Below are 21,403 nucleotides of genomic sequence, written 5' to 3'. Positions count from 1 at the left end.
GATTGGTTCTTATGCAACCGCAGGCTTAAATTCTGCCCATCAGCAGCAGAGATTACAGTCAGCGAATGTGATGGACAGAAGTGCCGAAATCTGAGGAGGAAAGGAGATTTCTGTGCGGTGGACTTTACATTAAGCCTGCATTTTAAAACAATATGTTTTTACTCACATAAAGCTGAAAATACAAATATAATTTGTCACTTTTTAACAAAAGTCAACGGTCAAAGACACACAGTGTTTTTTGGGTTTTTTTTTTTCCCTCTGTGTTCAGTTTCACTTACATCTCTTTGTTTCTATTCTAGTTCAGTATTCGTTCTCCTGTGAAGCTTCATGGTGACTCAGCTGTGGGTGATGAAGGTGACTGTGGCCTTCAGAGAAAACACCTGGATGTGTTTGAGGATTTAACAGCAGCTTTGTGTGTTTGCCTTTGGCTCATTGTTGCTTTCTAGATTTCAAAAGAATATCCAAGTTCGCCATATGCATTTGTGTTTATTTAAAAAATTAAATAAAAATCTAATAATACAAAAACCCAAATAAAAATATTGTAAAAATACAATTTGCATTTATTTACTATTTTTAATTAGAGGTGCTGATTCATGTATTCTCTCCATGTTTCTCTTAATTTTCTGTTACATGAGAGAGTTTCCAAGCTGTGAATATTATGATGATGAAAAAAATATTTTTTTTTTTTGCAACCCAGTATCCCGAGGACTTTGGACAACTGGACAACTCTGCAACACAACGTTTATGTCCAAAGCTGATGTTCAGTGCCAGTGCTGGAAGTAATCTGCCCTTTGAGCAGAAATATACTTTAACCAGACTCACATATTGTACAAAACTATTTAGAAAACACTGGAGCTGAATGTTCCAAAATGTTGTATTTGAGTAGTAAAATTCATATTTTATTTCATATCTATGGGTTAACTTTTGGACATCATGTCACGTTAATCAATGTACTCCATTACCAACACAGAAAAAGATGCACATTTTATTTTGCAATTTAAATTGTGACAGTTTATCAAGGCTGCCCTTTTAAACGCTGATGACTCGAATCGTCAAGTAGAAGAAGAGTCAAATCTCATTTTGTCAGTCAAATCACTCTGTTTTTCTTGTTTCTTTTTGTCATGGCTCATCTTGTCATTAGGTTACGTTTTGTTTTTTTCTTTTCCATTAGTCTTGCATTTCCTGTTTTATTTTGGTATTTAACTCTCCTCTCGTTTCAGATCCACTTCCTGCCCTTGTGTGTTTCCCGCTCCTGTCTTCGTCATGATCCCCTAACGTCATCCACCTGTGTCTCATTACCCTCGCTCCCCTTGTGTATTTAGTCTATGTGATCTCTGCTCCCTGTGCCAGTTCGTCTTAGCCTTCTTTGCAAGCGTTCCAGCATTATTATTCCAGTTATTGACCTCTAGTGTTTTTTTGATCTGTCTTTTGACTCTGCCTTAGCTCAGTCCTTTTTGTCTTGTTGCCTTTTTCTGACTGCCTGCCCGTGTACCGAACCTGCAAGTAAAGACTTTGTTTTTTGGAACTGTTTGTTTGAGTCGTGCGTTCGGGTCTAGCACTGGTTTACCAGACACCCCTTGTCACTTTTTAGCTGGATCATAGTACAAACAGCGACACAGAATGTCAGCACAACAGGCTATAAACTTACAAACCGAGTCTTGTCTCAAAATAACTACGAAAACGACTGTGATGGAAGTCTGGAAGGGTGAAACAGAAATCTGCGCAACGTGAACCCAGTCGCCTCACCGGGGTGAGACAGTGATAGACGGTGATAAACAGATGGTTCGTCCAATCACCTGCCAAGTATGTTTGGAAAGTGCCTTTTCCAAACAGTTTCCAAGGACGACTTCTCCGACGGTTCTGTGTAACAAACCATCTGGCCTTCCTTGTCAAAACCTGCAGCCTACAATACCCACAATGCAACTAAACCATCAACAGTTCAAACGGAGATTCAGGTGTGCTATGCTAGCAGCAGCAGCTAATTTTCAAACTTGTAGTCTTCAGCCCCAACCAACGCTGACTTAAGTGACATCACTTGAGGCAGTTTATCAGATTTGACACAGCTCCCTCTGAAGACACAAAAGGCTTTGTGTTACTTTTTACACAGAACACACCTGGAAACAATAACCATGAATCTAATAATAGAGGTGGCAGATCAGAAAACCTGCGTCATCTCGGCGGTCTAAGCCTTTTTGGAAGGCACTAACAAATAACTATCCTGCCAATAGGGGAGCAGGTTCAGAAAACACCACTGACACTGTTAATTATGTCATTTAAAAGATATAATCTATCTGTCTAGGGAAGGTTACAATAGTTGGTTCCATTTTAGATCTGGTTCCTGATCTACAAAATACCTCTTACGGAGCTTTTAATCTCTTCTCACTGCATTTTCATTGGTAAAGATCAATGGAAAACATAAAGGTCAAAAGTTACTGTGTTCTCTGCAGCTGGTGTCTGTATTCAATCAAAGATTGTTTGTGAGCAAATAGACACATCACTCTGTAACCCCACTATGGATAATGTTCAATAGCATTTTATCAAATCTAAATCCTTTTGAATCCCTCATCAGATCTGAAGTTTACCTTTCAACATTTGCAGTAATTAAAGTCTAAGTTGACTCTAACTTTAAGATGTCTAATCAGCTTTTGTTGTCTAAGAAGCAGAATTTTTAATGTTCAGAACCTGAAAATGATCTGAGCAGCATCATAAATTAAATGTATCTGACGCATTGAGCTTGACCTGACTCCAAATACTGAAGCTCCTGATTCACATGTTGATCTGTGTGTGTCTTAAACCATCAGTCAGGTGTCCATAGTAACAGTGAAAGAGGTTTTCCTCACTGTAATCATTCCTCCTGTTCATACTGGATATTAAAAGATCCTTCAAATGTGTTTTCAATGGAAGTGATGGAGGCCAAAATCCACAGTGTGTCCACACAGTCATTTAAAAGTCTGTGTGAAGCTTCTATTCAGCTTCAGCAGTCTGAGTTAGTCATATCAAGTGGATATCTGACACATTTACAGTCTTTTTAGCATCAAATTCCCTCTTTGTGTTTCCTCGGACAGTGTTTCCCTGTTGAGCTGCAGGTGGAAGTATAGTAACAAAAAGAGGAACTTTGGCACTAAAAAGACTGTAACGTTGAAAGATATCTACTTGATTTGACTCATTTGGACGCTGAAGCTTCATATTAGCTTCAGATCAACTTTGAAATACATTTTTACACAGAAGGAGGACTGTGGATTTTGTCCTTCATCACTTCCATTGTAAGGTCATTATGAAGGGATCTTCTAATGGTCAGTATGAACAGGAGGAATGATTACAGCAAGAAAAACATTTTTAACTGTTCATTTGGGCTCCTGACTGTAGTTTTAAGACACACTTGAAAAATTGTGAACTCGTCCATAAAGGGCACATATTCAGCTTTTTGTGATTTTCAGTTATTTATATCCTGTTATGATGTCGGATGTTAAACATGATCAAAGCTCCAAAACTTGAGGTGAAAGTAAATAGAAATGCTGCCTGCAAGTCAAAAGTCAGGGCTTCAACCTGATCTGAACGCTTCGTTTGCAACGTTTTTTTCTATCTTGCTGACAAGTTGACGTCAGATCGTCACACATGCCCATAAACAGCTGTCTGTTCCATAGCCTTAGTTGCTAAGGTGGTTGCTAAGGTTTTTCCATGAGTTGTTTGTGTTGTCCACTCTCATATTTCGGAGTGGATTCCCGCTTAAATATGTTCAGATGTATTTGAGAATTTGACATTTTGAGTAAAGAACAAGAAAAAGTAAAATCCTGCTACTGTAGTTTGTTTCATGGTTTGTTGACGTAGCCTCCCAAGCCACCAGACGTCAGCCGTGACACAGCTTCCTGAAGCTGACCAATCAGAACAGAGTGGGCTAATCAGGAGGCGGGGCCTTAAAGAGACAGGAGCTAAAACGGCCTGTTTCAGACAGAGGCTGAACTGAGGGGTTGCATAAAGGACCAGTAGAAGATAAATAAGGAGTTTTTTGAACTGTGAATCGTGCAAAAAATATTCCAGTAGAGCCCCAGAATAAAAATATAGAGCTGGAAATGTGTTGAATAGGTCCCCTTTAAAGTGAGAGATTCTTAAAGTGATGTGAGGCGAGTCTGCGATCTGTTGGTCCCTGAGTGGATGAGTTATTGGATTTGAATTCTTTCAAATACTATCCAACCCCATGACTTCTATCCAAAAGCGAATTCAGAGAAAGACTGTGGAAGTGGAAAAATACTGTTTTCTCTGGAGTCATCGCCTGTCATTCACACTGTTAGCCAGGACGAGCTCAGCCCCATCTTTGCTCTCTCACGGCTTTCTGACTTTTTTTGAACAGCAGCAGAGGTTGCAGCTGAGGACTGCCACTGTGTGTGTGTGTGTGTGTGTGTGTGTGTGTGTGTGTGTTATGTAACTTCCTCATTGCATTGTCTCTCCTGCTTCCAGCGTTTTCCCAGCCTGTGCAGAGCGGAGCATGGGTTAGGAGTCAGGAGGCTGCAGATAGAAGCTCACACTACTCTCCTCACCCTCAATGTATTCACAAAAACGCCTCGTCTCTGCCTTCGTATTAACCAGCTCGAAGGTTCCTCAGTGTCAAAACCATCAGTCATCTGTCTGCAGCCGAGCTACACTGTCACGTATTTACTTTTCACAGTCATGTTTTAATAATACTAATGATGGCTGATGGGTTTGTGTGGTAACAGCAGTGTAATTAGTTGTCCTGCAGAAACTACTCAGCAATATCTCATCTCGTGCTCCACTGTCACGCAAAGCATTAGACGCCCCCGGATTAAATGCATTTATGAGGGTAAAAATAGAAACATGATAATACATCACATGTAAATAGTGTACTTCTTATGTGTGTTTATTTGTATGAATGGTTGGAAACTGCGTTGGCCCAAGATTACAGAAAATACACAGTGAGCAGTTTGGATTAGTCAAGGATACTCTCTCAGTAAAATGAGATGTCAATCATTCTGACAGCTACGACTGGATATTTTTGTCAACATGCAAAGTTTTTTAATCTCTTTCAAGTTTTTTTTTGAGGGCACAGCTTCACTCAGGCTCAAATCCAGCCATCACACCAACATGAGGCGTTCAAGGACGGACAACGAATGATGGAAAAATCTTTTAAAAATCAAATTTGAATATATGAAAGAGGTATGACATATAGGAAGCTTTCAGCTTCTTAAATGTAATGTTTTGCTTGTTTTCTCTGTATCATATTGATGTAAATTTAATAATTTGGGGTTTTGGACAGACATTTGGAGATGTCACCTTTGACTCTTTCACTATTTTCTAACATTTATAGACTTGATTAATTGGAAAAACAATCAGGAGATTGGTCAATAATGAAAATAATCTGCCCTAATGTTATACACGCACAGTAAATAGTCATTTAATTCTAATTACCCAAGTTTTATAAGTATATATAGTATATAGAGAGTTATAGGTCGCTCTAATCATTCCTCCTCTCCATACTGTGCAACTACGCTGTAAGAAATAGTCCCTGTTTTCAGCAGATAATTTGACTCATCATACAAGAGAAAGCACAGGTGTTACATTAAAGTTTGAGAAGGTAATAACAAGGCTCAGAAAGTGAGCCAGCATGTGCTGCACAAGGAGCCTGAAACTGACGCAGCTAGATGGAGTTCAGCCAACATTCATTTTATTATTTACACTTTTACTCCTGTAATACTTTAAAATGTCTTAGTGTCTCAGCAACAGTAGACAACTGTTATGTGCTGTATATCTAATATAAATATGTGTGTACAAATACATGATACTGTAAGATTGGCAGTTATAGTTTTGGCCTTTGTTTTGTTGTTGTTTGTTTTTTTTCTTTCCTTTATTTATTTTTTGCTTTTTTTTTCTCTTCGGGGTATAAGGGATGGGTATTTAAGACAAGTGTTCTTCAAGCTTTGTGTTTGTCCCTTTTCAACAGCTCCATAAAGAAATGGTTCTCCCAACTTCACCTGACTGACGTCACCCCGATCAAACAGCTTTGAACTGGAACAAACATCTTTGTTTTTTTGGACTGTTGGTCAGACACAACCAAGGCATTTAATATCATCAGTTTGGGCTTTAGACAAATTCTGGTTCACTATTTTCTAACATTTTTCAGACCAGCATGTTGTTCTGAAGTTTCAGAACTGGTCCTTTAGCTTCAGACTCTGAGTCAGTGCTGTTTCTGTTTTGTATCTTGTGTTTAAAGAAAAGCATTTTCATCCTCTCAGACTTCTGCTGTGCTGTAAACACTTCTGTTTGTGGGAACTGGGGTTGTATTTGAATGCGTTATCACGTGATTTTTGAACATATTGTTGCACAGCATGACAGAACACACTGACTAACTTAGTTGGTCATCAAGAAAAGTACACAATGTCCTGATGTCATTGCTGAGGGGAGTCCTTGTACTCAAGAGTGTGTTTCATGTTTATGTCCACAAACATTGAGTCAAATGTCCAAAATCAACGACTGTAACAGTAACAGTCTTGACTGCGAGCCAGGCCTTATCGCCCCACATCAGCGGCCGACCTCACTAATGCTCTTGTGGCTTTATAGCAGCAGATTAATGCTCATAGTTTTGGAATAACATATTCAACATTTACATATGGGTGTATTATTTATGTGTCCATATACTTTTGGCCATGTAGTGTAACCACTGTATCACTGTCACATCTCCACCTTTTCCCCATTGTTTGGATTTATCAGACTAAACTGCTCTACAACATCAATTAGCCAGATATAACCGAGCCGTCCACAAGCACTGGGACGCCGTCCAATAGTCATAAATTCTGGCAGATCCGTGGCTGCCCTGTAATCTGGTGAACTGGCGGCCGATCTGCAGATCCCAATTAAGGGAAGCCGTATGCTGCTGGCGGCCGACGGCTGCAGCTCGACCAACGCTGCCAAGGAGGAAACTAACTCAAGTACTGATGACTGTTTGTTTTTCATCAGAAAGTACGTTTTCTTATCACTTATTGGATATTGGGCATTTACAGGGGATTTATCTGATATCAGCCAGTCAGTGTCATCCACAGATACATGAAAACAACCTGGAAAATCGGATTTCCTTCTATAATTCTTCTTAAGAGGTAATCATTTATACAAGAATAAATTATTCTTGAAAGAGTCAGACAGAAAGATTGATAGTTTCAGAGTTTTGATCTCCTAACAATGTCCAGATGTCCTCTGGCAACAACTTTAATTAGATAAAACAACTTTCAGTGAATCTAGAGATTTTCCCTTTTTGTGTCTTTAGGTTCATAGTTCAGTTGAATTGGTCTTAAATTAATTAAAGCAACAGTTAATTTTTTTTTTTTTAAATCTTCTTGTTCTGTCTTTTCTGGACAGATGTTTCAGATGGATAACAGTTTCATCTCTGTGCGTCCAGTACAGAAATAGGTGTTTTTCCTAGCTTAGCACAAAGACTGGAAGAAGGAGGAATCTGCTAGCTTAGCTCCATCAAAAGAGAAAAAATATCCAAAGCTGTGGAGTTATTTGTTAACCAACCGCAGCTCTGATAAAATACACATCATAACAACTTATGAAAATGTCTGATTTACAGTACAGAGATAGGGGGGGAAACTGCTACGTGGTGTAGCCAGAAAACTAACTAGCATAATCTGTGTTTATAGCTCGATTATGTTATGGTAGCTCCACTGTTAGCATATCCAACATTAAACAAGCTGTGTAGTTGTTTGTAACTAACCAGTGTTATAACTGGACATCTCTAGCCTAGCTTAGCAAAAAGACTGAGAACAGGGGGAAACTGCTAGCTTCCTTCAAAAGTGAAAAAATCCACCTTCCAGCAACACAGTGACAGGAACTCTGTCATCTCTTTAATACAAATAAGTTGCACTTAAGCGATATTTGCTTCTAAACATGTTTGTGCAAAGGAAACCACATTTAAAGGAATTCCTCAGAGCATCAACATCCACTTGAGAATAAAGCCTTTTCCAAATGTAAATGTGTGCAATTAAATGTTTTAAAAGAAAATCACAAGAGAAATACTAAGATATTTAGTTAAGATACAAATAAGCACTAGTGCTGAGAAGTTTGTGAACAAACTATATTGTAAAAAACATAATTTAGTCCTATTACACATACGCCTTCACAGTTGATGCTGCTGTCACGTCAAGTCATATTTGTGGGTTGTGATTGTGAACATTTGGCTTTGTTGACGTTCACATTGCCTTTAGCCACTATTGACATACATACACTTTCACATCTGCCACTCCTTCAGTTTCCACTCAAGAATGAAAACTACGTTGTAAAATGTAAAAAGAGGAAATTAGAAAATCTATCACTGGTGTTGACACATATTACAGCCTCCCTGTGAATGTGAAACAAGCAGAAGTCCTTAACAAACAACCAGAAATGTGCATTATGCTGCAGCAGCAACACAAACCAGAGGAGATGGCGATGGAGGCTGTAATTACTGAGTGAAATCAAATGAAAGTAATAAAAGATGCAGGCTAACATGTACATTGGCTTTTGGTTGACTGCATCCAGATGCTGCACTGCTGGCAGTGTGTCAGCGTAGGTGAGGCCACGTGGATGTGCAGGACAGATTTTTGTCCTGCAGCTCTCTGCTCACTGACACAAGCTCAACACAACGGAGATGCTAAAAGACTTTTTCTTTGTGCAAAAAGCAACCGTTTTCTTGGTCATAAAGTCCACATGCTGTGGCAAGTGGGGGGAAAAATTTAATAAACAAAAATGTTATGTAATCTAACGGGATTCAGGCAGCGAGGGGACCTGGATGGCTCACAAAAATCAGCAGAAGAGCCCCTGAAATGATTAAAGGCAGGAGGAGAGAGCTGATGGATGATGAGGTCAGCAAAAGCCGCGCCAAGTTGATTTAGCAGGAAAATTACTTTTTTTTTTTATTTGAGATGCCTGAAAATTTGGATTTACATCTACAAAGTGACACAATTCTGCCTCATTTTGAAAGCCTAATAAAAGCCTAAAGTACACTGAAGTTCCGACGATGCCTATGTGAAGGGGGACAATAGAGTCAGAGCATTGGCCAAAACTACATGGACACCCATGTCCACATACTGTACTTTTAAATATGTTTGCTCTGGGTCTGGTTTTAATGGTTTGATCAAAGACCCTTATTTCCAGTGAAGGAAAATCTTCAAGTCTAACTGAAGTCACATGTAAGCATCCTCTTTCCAGTCAAAACTAGTGTCAACATGTTTTTTTAAAACCTATTGTTAATAGTTCTGCAATATTAGAACGAAGAAAAAAGATCTTATCAGAAGTACCAGAAATGCTCATTTTTGTCTCAGCCGGCTGGAGGGGCGTGTCGGTGTCTGTGTTTGATTGACAGCAGTTGGACAAGCGAGTCAGTGTCTGTGTTTGATTGACAGCAGTTGGATGAGCGTGTCGGTGTCTGTGTTTGATTGACAGCAGCTGGAGGGGCGTGTCGGCGTCTGTGTTTGATTGACAGCAGCTGGACGAGCGTGTTGGTGTCTGTGATTGATTGACAGCAGCTGGACGAGCGTGTTGGTGTCTGTGTTTGATTGACAGCAGTTGGACAAGCGTGTCGGTGTCTGAGCAGGATACGGATGGAGACAAAGTAAACAAACTGCTGTAGCTACGCTAGCTAGCTAGCTAAGTTGGACAGACGATGTGTTGTTATCAGTGGTACTGAAGAATAAGACCTAAACCAGCATCTAGCAGGTTATGCAGGTATGTTTACATGCTGTTTAATGTGCTTCAGCTGAGCAGCTATCTAGCCTTCTAACTGACAGTAACAGTGAGTATTTGTTTGATGGCTCGTTCAACAAGCTAAGCTGCAGGACAAGACGTGTGTTCATGTTTGTAAGTTAGATAAGAAGAAGACTTTAGCAGGAAAGCTAACGTGGGTTGTTGTTCAGAGTCTGTGGCTCTTGTGTTGTGTAGCAGGATGCAATCAGGCTCAGTGTGACCGTCTGCTCTGCCTGCGATAGAACGACACGTTATTTCTATAGTCAAGATTTGATTTGCTGTATGGAAAGAAGCTATGTAAATGGATGATGGAATTGTATTTAATTGGAATAATGCAAAACTTGGGGGCGCCATTATGAAATCAAAGAATTTAAAATGTAAATTTCTCCCTTTTGGTATCTCATTTTTTTCTCAAAGGAGAACAGATGACAAGATATGTTGCCGTAGAAGATGAGGTTCAACTGATAAATTATCCACTGATTCACTTGAGGTAATTTATCAGATTTCACACAGCTCTCTCTGGAGCCACAAAAAGCTCTTTATACTACTTTTTCGCATATGCATTAGTACTCTCCAACACCTGGAAACACACTGATGTGTAAAATCAGTGGAGTTCACTTATAAAGATGCTCCGATTCCACCTCTGAGTTCTTTGAGGTCTCTCAGGACAAAAGTGCAGGAGGCACCCAGCTGCTTCAGAGATAACACCCAGAGTAACAGCCTACATGCCTGCAGACTCCATCTGTTGACTGCAGTTTTTAACCAACCTTAAAAAATAAAAAAATAAAAACATTCTCACATCCACCTTCCACAGTGTGAGGTGGGAGTAGTCCATGAACCGAGTTACACAGAGCTATGAATGATTACCGGCTTTGTTCTCTACTAAGTTCACTGCGCTCATTTTTCTCTATTTTCATTTATAAAACGTTATTGTTGTTCTTGTGCATTGCAAAAAAAAAGCCTACACACACACACACACACACTCTCTCTCTCTCATCCCTCTGTGATGCTACAGTAAAGCTCATTGTAATCTGCTCTGAAAGATTTCCAACTTGTCATCCAGTCAAACAGGTCAAACTCAGCCTTCATTTTTTTTTGTTCAAACTCCCGCTGCTTGCTGCCACAGTCTGGGTCACTTTTAGTAAAACGTTTGAGAGGAAGATGTTGAAATACACTGTTTATAGCCTGAAACCAAACCCACCGTGTGTCGAGGATTAATGTTTAGCTTGAGGACTGTAAACTTTAACTAATCCAACAGTGATTTTAGACCGTGGGCTGTGAGAGTAGGAAGAATCATAATGAATCAGAAATCTTACAGGGGGGGAAGTTCAGTGTTTTATGTTTATTTAGTTGGCTGAATAATGTTAAAGAAACCCAGACTTCCAAAAATAAATATATCTAAGATGAATTCTCTTTTTGACTGAATACTAATTGAGCGGAAACAATGAGTTGATTAACTGATTTGTCAGTTAGTCGATGGTCAGAAAATTAAATATTCTTTAGTTTTATTTTCTCCACTGTGAAGATTTCCTGCTTTTCTCTTTTTTTTATATAATTGTACATTGAATATATTTGGTTTTGGACTGTTGGACAAAACAACATTAGAAGATGTCACCACTGAGTTCACATTTTATAGACTAAATAATTAGTTGGTAATGAAAATAATTACACATTTGCGCACCTATAAATATATTTTTGTTCTTCTGTATATCAGACGTTGTAGTTACATTTGTGATCTGTGTTTGTGCTTCACATATTTACTTGCAAAAATATGTGAGAGATTACACTTGAAATTTAAGCCTCTCAAATATATTTCTATTTTTTAAGAGTTTTGAGCTCTAAAGTACGACATTTAACTTGGTTGTTATTAGACAGTGGAGGAAATTTTTAGACTTTCACAAGTGTACGGGGCTTTTTTTGTGTTTGTTTTTGTATTTTTTTTTTTACAAGTGCAACTGTGATACGCAAGCACAGATAAAATTATTACACAAATTTAATATAAATGTACAATTACATTAAAATTACAGGTGAGCAAATGTCTGTTACTATGCTTTCAAAAAGAGAATTAAATTTAAAGTTACATCACTATTTACACATATGTTGCCTGATAAATAACAATAAATGTCAGAACAGAAAAGTTAAATGTTTCAGGAAGAGTTTAAAAGTTTCCAAGGTCATGAATGAACTTTTAAGCTAGCATGCGCAACAGGTCCTCAAAATACTCAGGAAAAAGGGAAATTTGAATTAAATCTACAATTCCATGACAACTGAACGATCGCTATCTGCTGATGAAGAACATGTGATGTGACTGAAAGCACCAGAACAGCTGAATGGACCTCATGGTGAAATTATTTTGTCAAATGCTTACAGTTATTTAGAAAGTGTCTCCAGTGCATAGTTTAGCCACCAGAGGACTGTGATGTTTATCTTTCATCTGTAAAATTTTCCCTTCATTCAGTACAGTATACTGAGTATAAATAGTTTACTATACTAAATATATAGTATGTACTATTTATTGGTTTCTGTTCATACTGTAGAAATCATAGCTTCACTGCAGACATCATCATGTATGTAGTTGTGTTTATTTTGTATATATAACAGTAATATCCCCTCCTACTATCAATACCATGTTGGTTTATCATTCATTCTGTACATTTGTTTATATTGATATGTACCTATACACACTTTTGCTGCTGTTTATACTATCTGGATAGATGCTAAACTGCATTTTATGTATCGGTACTTAGTGTGTGCAATGACATTAACATTTGAATCCAATCTAATATCTTGGTCACAATATTTTTAATAACCAAACCTGTAAGAAATTCTTGTTAAAAAATATTTATGTTTATGAAAAAAATGAATATTGGACAATATACTTTTGTCAAAATTGGCCTCAAAAATCTAGGATGAGTCAGGCTGCAGTAGGTAGTGTAGTGCTGATTCGATTAGTCGATCAACTTAAAATGTATTGCCAACTATTTTGATAATCAAATTATCATTTAGGTCATTTTTAAACAAAAATGCCAAATATTCTCTGGTTTTAGGTTCTCAAATTGTGAGAATATGTTGCTTTCTCTGTTTTATATCACTCCAAATTCATTTTCTTCTGGTTTTGGACCGTTGGTCGAACAAAAGAAGACATGTGAAGACGTCACTTTTGGCTTTAAGCAGTTCTAACAGGCACCTTTAGTGTTTCCTGACATTTTTGTAGATTACAATGAAAATAATGGGTGGTAGCTGCCATAGTGTAGATGTTAAATAATTCAGTTATAGAACTCAAACATGCAGATTTAATTTTGTGACAAATGTTACTCCATACAGTGAGGAGCCATGTCTGTGGTGCTGAAAGAACAGCTCCTCACTGAACAGAGTAACATTTATGACAAAACTGCTTCTCATCTGCACAAATCTGATCGATCGCTGAGAGGTTCCATCACATAAAAACACATTATAAACCCAGAATATGTTTTTTAAAAAGAAACAATCACATATTATTGCTCTGTGACACTAACCTGGTATCTGTGTTGCTTGATCTCTCCAGATGGTCTCTGCGCTGTCCTCTTTTTCTTGGCTATCATTCCCTCAGTTACTTCCATGTTATGTCCTTTTTTTTTTTTTTAAATTCAAAATGTTCTTTAGTTTATTTAATTTCAATAACAAGGCTGTTTGTTCAGCATGTAAAAATCTTCTCTTTAGGTCCTCTGAGAGCGAATCAACTCTCACTTAGAAAAAGGAAAGAACTCACTTCTTTGACAGAACCTGAGTGGAGGGAACAGGTGTCTGCATCTCAAAAAATAGTTATTTTTTCTCCAAAACTATAATAACACCATAATCCAATTCATAAATAGTAGGCCTGTGGGAAATATGTACACATTTGCTGATGCATTAATGCAACTTTTCAGCGTAAACATAATGACTAAATATAGGGTAGGTATGAAAAATAAAATTTGGCTTTTTTCTTTTGTTGCACTACTGAATATGGACTGTTTCCTACATTATGTACAAGAGTCTGGTTGGTCCTGTTAATCCTCTCGTGATGTCAAGTAATTATTCCAAGTCCTGCTTGTCCTTGATTATCTGTAGCATAGGCTGGATGTCCTATTTTCCCCCACACTAATTCATCCATGAGTTTGATGTAGTTTTGTAGGTGTTCCTACTTTAAAGGGCCACTGTGTTGCATCACATGCACTGTGTGTTTGTTCATAACTCCTCAGTTTTTTCTAACGGATGTGCTTACCAGATGAGGGGGATTAAAATGTGCTTTTTATAAATCAACCCCCGTCGCTCTTAAAACTTTTCAGGATTGCAATGTGTTGATCCTCCGACTGCTATGTGCAAAGACTTAAGAGCCCATTAATGGGGGTTTATTCTACACAACTATGGGCTCTAACAGTTAAAGAGGTGAAGAAGTAGAACACTGGACTACAGGTCCGTCTCCCGTGTGTCCAAGCAGAAAGCGTAAAGGGATCTTTTGAAGTCAATGCTGCTGTTCGCTTTGATATTCGCCTTCTCCACCGAAGCGCCCGCGTCGTTGTTCTCCACATCCTGAGACTTGTTGGATGATTTACTCCCTTTGCGTTTCAGTTCCGGGCTGTCTCGGCCACAATTGGGCTCGTCCTTCAGGGAGGACTGGTCCTGGTCCGTCTCTCGGTGGTAGAAGTAGTTGAAGTTTGATACGATGACCGGCACCGGCAGCGCGATGGTGAGCACGCCAGCGATGGCGCACAGAGAGCCCACGATCTTCCCCCCGACGGTCACCGGCCTCATGTCGCCGTAGCCCACGGTTGTCATGGTGACCACGGCCCACCAGAAGGCATCGGGGATGCTGGAGAAGTGAGACTCCGGTTCGTCCGCCTCTGCGAAGTACACGGCGCTGGAGAAGAGGATGACTCCAATGAAGAGGAAGAAGATGAGCAGGCCGAGCTCCCGCATGCTGGCTTTCAGCGTCTGACCCAGGATCTGCAGCCCCTTGGAGTGCCTGGAGAGCTTGAAGATCCGGAAGACGCGGACCAGGCGGATGACTCGCAGGATGGCCAGAGACATGGCCTGCTGGCCGTTCTGGTGCTCCTGACCCTGCTGCTCCGCCAGCTCCGTGCCCACTGTGATGAAGTAAGGCATGATGGACATGATGTCGATGATGTTCATGATGGTCTTGGAGAACTCCGACTTGCTGGGGCACGCGAAGAAGCGCACGAACAGCTCGAAAGTGAACCAAATGACGCATGTGGTCTCTATGATGAAGAAGGGGTCTGTGAAGGTGAGGGACGGCCGGGGCGCGGTGCTGTTGTCCAGCCGGCTGGTGACCGGTAGCTCCCTCTCATCCCTGAACTCTGGCAGCGTCTCCAGGCAGAAGGTGATGATGGATATGGTGATAACGATCACGGACACGATGGCGATGCCCCGGGCCGGACTGGAGCTCTCCGGATACTCGAATATAAGCCAGACCTGTTTCTGGAACTCATTCTGAGGCAGCGGCTTCTCTTCCTCTTTTATAAAGCCCTCATCCTCACGGAACCTCTCCATGGCCTCCTCCCCCAGCTGATAAAACCTAATCTCATCTGCAAACACATCGATTGACACATTGACAGGTCTCCGGATCTTCCCACCGGACTGATAAAAGTATAAAATCCCGTCAAAACTCGGTCTGTTGCGGTCGAAAAAGTACTCGTTCCGGAGCGGGTCGAAGTATTTTATCCTCTTCGCGGGGTCTCCCAGTAAAGTGTCCGGGAACTGGTTCAGGGTGCCCAGCTGGGTCTCGTACCTCAGCCCAGCGATGTTGATGAGCACCCTCTCGTTGCTTTCCGTGTCCATGTCCATGTCCAGCATGTCCTCGTCGAACAGATGGGGACTGTGGTCCGCGCGTAAAAGCGCATCCATGGCGTTCTCGCTGCAGCTGAAAGTGTTGTTCATGTCGTTGATTTTCCAGGAGCTCTGCTGCTGAAGCGGCTGCTGATGATGATGATGATGAGGACTCCCCCGGGTGTTCAGCTCTTTACTGAAGTCCTCTCCAAGTCCAGTTTGAACGAAACCCGACTGAGGGACATCCAGCGCGTTCCGGCAGCTCTCCTCGGCATTGTTGCCTCCACCGCCGCCGCTCCCTTTAGCGCCGCCGTTCTCAAAACTCACCAAGGCTATCTCCATTCCGCAGCCATCAACAGTTAATGTGTCAGAAACAGAAGAGACTTGTTGAGCAGAAACGCAAGCATCCTCTCCGATGTAAGTTCACAAATAACGTGCTGCTGATGGATACGGAGCGGGTGAAATCACGGCCGGTGCTCCTGCAGCCGCAGCTCCTCTTTACGTGTATTCATGTGTTGTTGCTGTTGTTGTTGTTGTTAAGGCTTTAAGCCGCCGCTGCTCTGGATGAAGTAAATATTAAAACCACAAGAGAAGAGGAGAAGAAGAAGACCCGGATGAGAGAGAGTAGGCTGTAATGATTATTCCTGACGTCAAAAGTGCTGTTCAGACCGTTTAGCTGCCTCTGAAAATGTCTGTGGGTGTGAGACAAGCTGTCATCCTCTCTCTCTCTCTCTCTCTCTCTCTCTCTCTCTCTCTCTCTCTCTCTCTCTCTCTAGGGGCGGGGACGCGCTCAGTTATTGTGGCTTTACGATAACAAAGTGCGCGCACATGGTCCCATCGTCACACTGTGGTCTGATGGGTTCTCAAGTGTAATTTTCATTCGTTTAGAGAGACAAAATATCAGTGGTGGAAGAAGTTTTGAGATGTTTTACTTGTGAAAATGTAGCAAAACCACAGTATAAAAATACTCTATTATGAGTAAATACAAAACATTGTAATTTAAAATCTTATTTTCATTTTCCAGGTGACTCTGTAACATCTGTCCAGAGACTACAAATGAAAAACAGCCTCTTAGCTAACTCTGCTTTTACAGCAATGTTTATTAATGTACACTGTGCTTGTTAAATAAACCAATAAATAAATAAATAAAAGTATTGCATTCAAATACATAAGTATAAGTATTAGTTGCAAAATTTACCTAAAGTATCAATAAAGTTATTGTTCAGTGTTATAAAAAAGAAAAAGGATTCAATTGTATATAGATAAATTGTATTTTATATATATTTTACTTTGCGCATTTTATATATATATATTTTTAAAAATATGTAATTATTTTCTTTTCTTACATACAGCCTATAAACATTATATACAAACACAAATACATACTTATAATCAATATATAATAATATAATAATATTGTTTGTGAATTAACAATAATCAATATCAATAAATACAATAAATTAATAATAAATATGAAATGTAGTAGAGTGGAAGTATCCTCAAGTACCTCAAAACTGTACTTAAGTTCAGTACTTGAGTAAATGTACTTTGTTACCTCCCACCACTGCAAAATAACATAACACCCCCCTCCCCTTCCAAACATACGGTGGACACGAAACTCACTAAAAGTGCAAAAGGCCCTCTCTAGAGCCAGTATTTGTCCGTTCTGGGCTACTGTAGATACATGGCAGTGCAACATGGTGGCCTCTGTGGAAGAGGACCCGCTCCCTGTCTACTAGGGATGTGCCTGAATACAAATATGTTATTCAGCAAAGCACAATTAGTGTTTGGGGTTTTTTTACGAATATTTGTGTCATACAAATATTTTTAAAATTATTTGTCTTCAGGAAAGAAAACGTCAAATACCAGCACACAGGTTGGTTACATCGCTATCTCAGTGTCTCTCCTCTGCTCCGCTGTGACGTCTATCAGCAGGTCTCAACAAGGGGAGTCACATCCACCTGCAACATGACGCACATTGCCTAATTTGGACATCACTCCCGGATTTGGGGGTGTTCCCCAGAGATAAAACTGAGCTACTGACACAAGCAAAGTGCTCTCAAGGGACTCTCCATAACCTGTTGTTCCCCTTCTCCTTTCCACAAAGTTAGGTTGTAAAAAAATAGGCAATAAATGAAAAGTTTAAAGCAAGAATCACCTTTGAAGTTCTTCCCTACACGTAACACGCTGTGCTGTCTCTATATAAATAGATCTAGATCTAGGTCTATGATCTGGGAGACTCCAGTTAAAGACCCGTTGTGGGGACCTCCTTCATAAGGTAGTTTATTCATAAACACTTAAGCCTCTTTCCACTTCAACAAATACAGATACAAATACAAATACTGGGCTCTCTGCACATCCCTACTATATAGATATAAAGGTTCAAGGTAACGAAAACACAATGATTCTTATTTTCAGGTGATTATACACTAATTAAAACATGCTGGTGAATATTATATTCCAGGTTTGTTCCGCTAGACGCCACTAAATTCTACACATTGGTCCTTTAACTTGTCCATTAATTTCAAACAGTAAAACATAAACCCTTTAAAACAACTTGATTATAAAATGGCTTCAGTAGATTTTAAGGGATTCATGACTTCCCCTTAATTTACAAATTAATTTGCTGCTGCCAAAACTTAAGAAACAACTTCCTTTAAGAAACGTTTTAAGACCTTTTAATCTTGCTTTTAAGACAATTTACATTTGTATTGTTGTGCTGATTTTATTGAATGTCACTGAAATATTTTATCTTATTTTTTTATTCAGTTTTATTGTATTTTATTGCTTGTGTACACGCTTTAAAGTGTGTTTAATGTTTTTATGAGGTTTATATGAAGTACACCTTGAGCTGCATTTCATGTAAAGGTGCTATAAAATAAAGTTTATTATTATCATGTTACACATCTTTTCTGTTTTGTCACATAAAATCATGGAGATATTGAATGGATTGTACTGTTAAGGGATTTTTAAGGGATTACATGCACAAATAAAGAACTTTTAAGATGTAAGACACCCTTAATTTTATCAGCACAGTGTTTTTCCTACTCATTTAATGCATTGGGGATTTTGTGTGTGTGTCATTATTTATAAACAAAAACCAAAAAAATGACATTTTTAAATCAATTTTAAAACTGTGAAGTACTTTGGGTGTTTTCCATCTCTGACTCTGACATTATTATTTGGTATTGCACATAGTATCATCTAGTTGTTTTTCTATCTTCATTGTCTATTCTAATTTTATTTTTACATATTTTATTCAGTCTATTTAGTTATTATACATAATTTAGCTGTTAATTACATTTATCTTTTACCCGCCTCATTGTTTTTGTGATTTATTGCGGTGCAACTTTCCCTTTGGGATTAATAAATTAATAAAGAACTCTCTTCTTTTTGAGACAAATAATATATACAACACATAATATATACAGTATATACATACTGGGATCACGTAATACGGCCGTAGAAGTAGGACTCTATCTATCAGTCTATTAGATTACACCGACACAGTGTGTATTTTCAGATAACACACTGTCACTGGTGTCATCTTCTCGAGAGCAGCATCCTCCAGTACGTCCGTTATTTAAATCAGGTTATCCTGTACACCGTAACGCCCCACCATCATACTCTCTCCATGAATCTTATGTAACATCAGCTGGTCTTTCTGCTGTTTTAAGGTACATTTTGTGTGCACACGGCGACATCCTTAATGCACACAAATCCATCTTCTTACAGGCTGAGCACAAAGGCCGCCTTTCCACACGATGACATCCATGGTTTCTTCTCTTTCATTTGTGGTCTTTTTGTTGCCTTTGTGTCCTCTTCTCTTCTGTGGACGGAGGGTCGGGGGGGCCCCGGGGCCACTCTCTGCACTCCGCTGCTTCTCCGGATGTTTGAAGGAGATGAACAGGGCTTTTCTTTACCACGACACACACACACACACACACACACACACACACACACACACACACACACGTTCAGATACACTCATTTTCTATCTGCTGGTCCTGCTCACATGACTTTTATTATTTTTTATTAGTAACTTATAAAACACAGACACAAGCAAAGAAAAACAAAATCCCGATTTCAGATTCTTTAATCAATAATCAAACTTAAAATATGGTTAATGAATGATTTTTTATAGACCTACTCTAACTTGTTTATAGTGTTTTTTTACAATCATTAGAACAAAGATTTGTGATACATTCATTGATTTATTTTGTTTGCAACTTCTGTATAAAGTTTTTTTTATCCATTTGGTGTTTAACATACAGATTTCTTTTATTTTTAAGAAAATGGATCACATAATTATGAAAGCTGCGTCTCGTAATTATTATTAGGTGTATTATTATTATTTCTTAAAGGTGGTAAATAGACGCAATCTTCTAATTGTATTAATAAAACTGTAACATAAAAACACTTTAAAATGTAAATATTGTTCTGGATAAACTAGGTTTCATTTTTATAGTGATGACTGATGAATAGTATAGATAGTTTTTATTTTTTGAAATACACATATTATAGTACATTATAGTATAGTGCGGTTAGCATAGCTTAGCATGAAGACTGGAAGCAGAGGGAAACAGTTAGCCTGGTTCAACCAACACTAAAGCTCACTAATTGATATGTTGTATCTTGTTTGTTGAACTTTGGACACAAGCAAGCTGTTTCCAGTCTTTATGCTAAGCTAGGTTAACCACATCCCGACTCCACCTTCATACATACAGGGACCCTGTGGAGTTTTGTTACCTTTAGTAGCAGTTTTTTCATGGGCGGGTCTTTGTTTTGTTTTGCAACACACAATCCCGCCAGTCGTTTCAGACTATTCCACTAACCTTTAGGTGGCAGTAACGCACAAAGAAACACAGCAATGTGCCAGCAAAGCCACCAAAGAAGAAGACTGCTTGATTTTAATCCATCTTGCCTTCTTTCCCATATTTCTGAGACATAATTTGTCAACTTAAAGCAGCTATAATCAATATTTTTCATAACCCCACTGTCTGATGTGTCAGTGTGTAATGTGTTTGGCTCGTAGTGATGAACCTACAGAGAATTATCAGTGACTCTGCAGCTCCTCTCGGCTTTACAGAGCTTTATAGTGAGTTTAAGCTCATTGTTTATCTGTCCGGCTGAAACTTTACTGTTCTGGTTCACTCTCAGCGCTCTTATAACGTCGTTTTCAGAGAAAAAGCTGTAAAAAGCCACTGTACACTACCTGCTCAGCACCAAAACAGCAAACAGACACAGTTAGCTGTAGACTAGCTGGTGAACATAGTGGAGCATTTAGCAGCTAAAGAGCCAGATATTTCCCTCAGGAGTTGGTGGAGAACAAAAACAGAGCTAAAAGAGAGTGAATATTGGACTTACATTCACCAGGTGGACAGAAACACAACTCTACATGAATGATAATGTTGCTCCGTAACTGCTGGATGTGGAAATAAACAACTGTTCGCTAACAAGTTCAACATATCAACTTAAAAGCTGATGATATGAGTTGTGTTCACTGCTTGTTTCTGCTGAAAAACGATGCAATTTAAATGACTCTGAATCATGTCTATGTCCTTCATTTCATCTTGGTGATTATTTCTGTCAGTTATGATGACATTTTACTCAGCAGAGATATGAAACATACGTGTTATAATCATCGGCTGCACTAACATGATGGTCATATTTTTTTTTTGTAAGTGTGTTATTCGGGTGAACTGGCCCTTTAAGAGAGGACCAACTAAAATGTACTCACTCTGAGCATCCGAAACTTAAACTGGCTCCTACAAAGGACAAGCACACACACACACACACACACACACACACACACACACACACACACACACACACACATAAAGCCAGTGGACACAGAGAGCCTGAGTGCGTTTCT

At 39.2% G+C, this 21,403-nt stretch overlaps 1 protein-coding gene across 2 annotated transcripts in view; it reads right to left on the bottom strand.

Annotated features, from left to right (window-relative positions):
• LOC122975247 (potassium voltage-gated channel subfamily A member 1) overlaps positions 1 to 21,403 on the bottom strand; it is a 63,206-nt gene that overhangs the window by 26,764 nt on the left and 15,039 nt on the right. Inside the window, exon 1 of one of the 2 annotated variants that reach the window (XM_044343593.1) lies at positions 13,242 to 16,509. The exons of the other annotated variant lie outside the window; for it this stretch is intronic. Within the exon in view, the coding sequence (XP_044199528.1) occupies positions 14,152 to 15,870 (1,719 nt within the window). The 5' untranslated portion in view covers positions 15,871 to 16,509 and the 3' untranslated portion in view covers positions 13,242 to 14,151. Of the gene's footprint in view, positions 1 to 13,241; positions 16,510 to 21,403 lie in introns of those variants that run through there. 2 annotated transcript variants of the gene reach the window in all.

Source organism: Thunnus albacares, chromosome 23 (genome assembly GCF_914725855.1).
Source record: "Thunnus albacares chromosome 23, fThuAlb1.1, whole genome shotgun sequence".
In the NCBI taxonomy this organism is placed as follows: domain Eukaryota; kingdom Metazoa; phylum Chordata; class Actinopteri; order Scombriformes; family Scombridae; genus Thunnus; species Thunnus albacares.
Note: the sequence above shows the minus strand (reverse complement) of the source record. Positions and strands in the feature narration are given on the sequence as shown.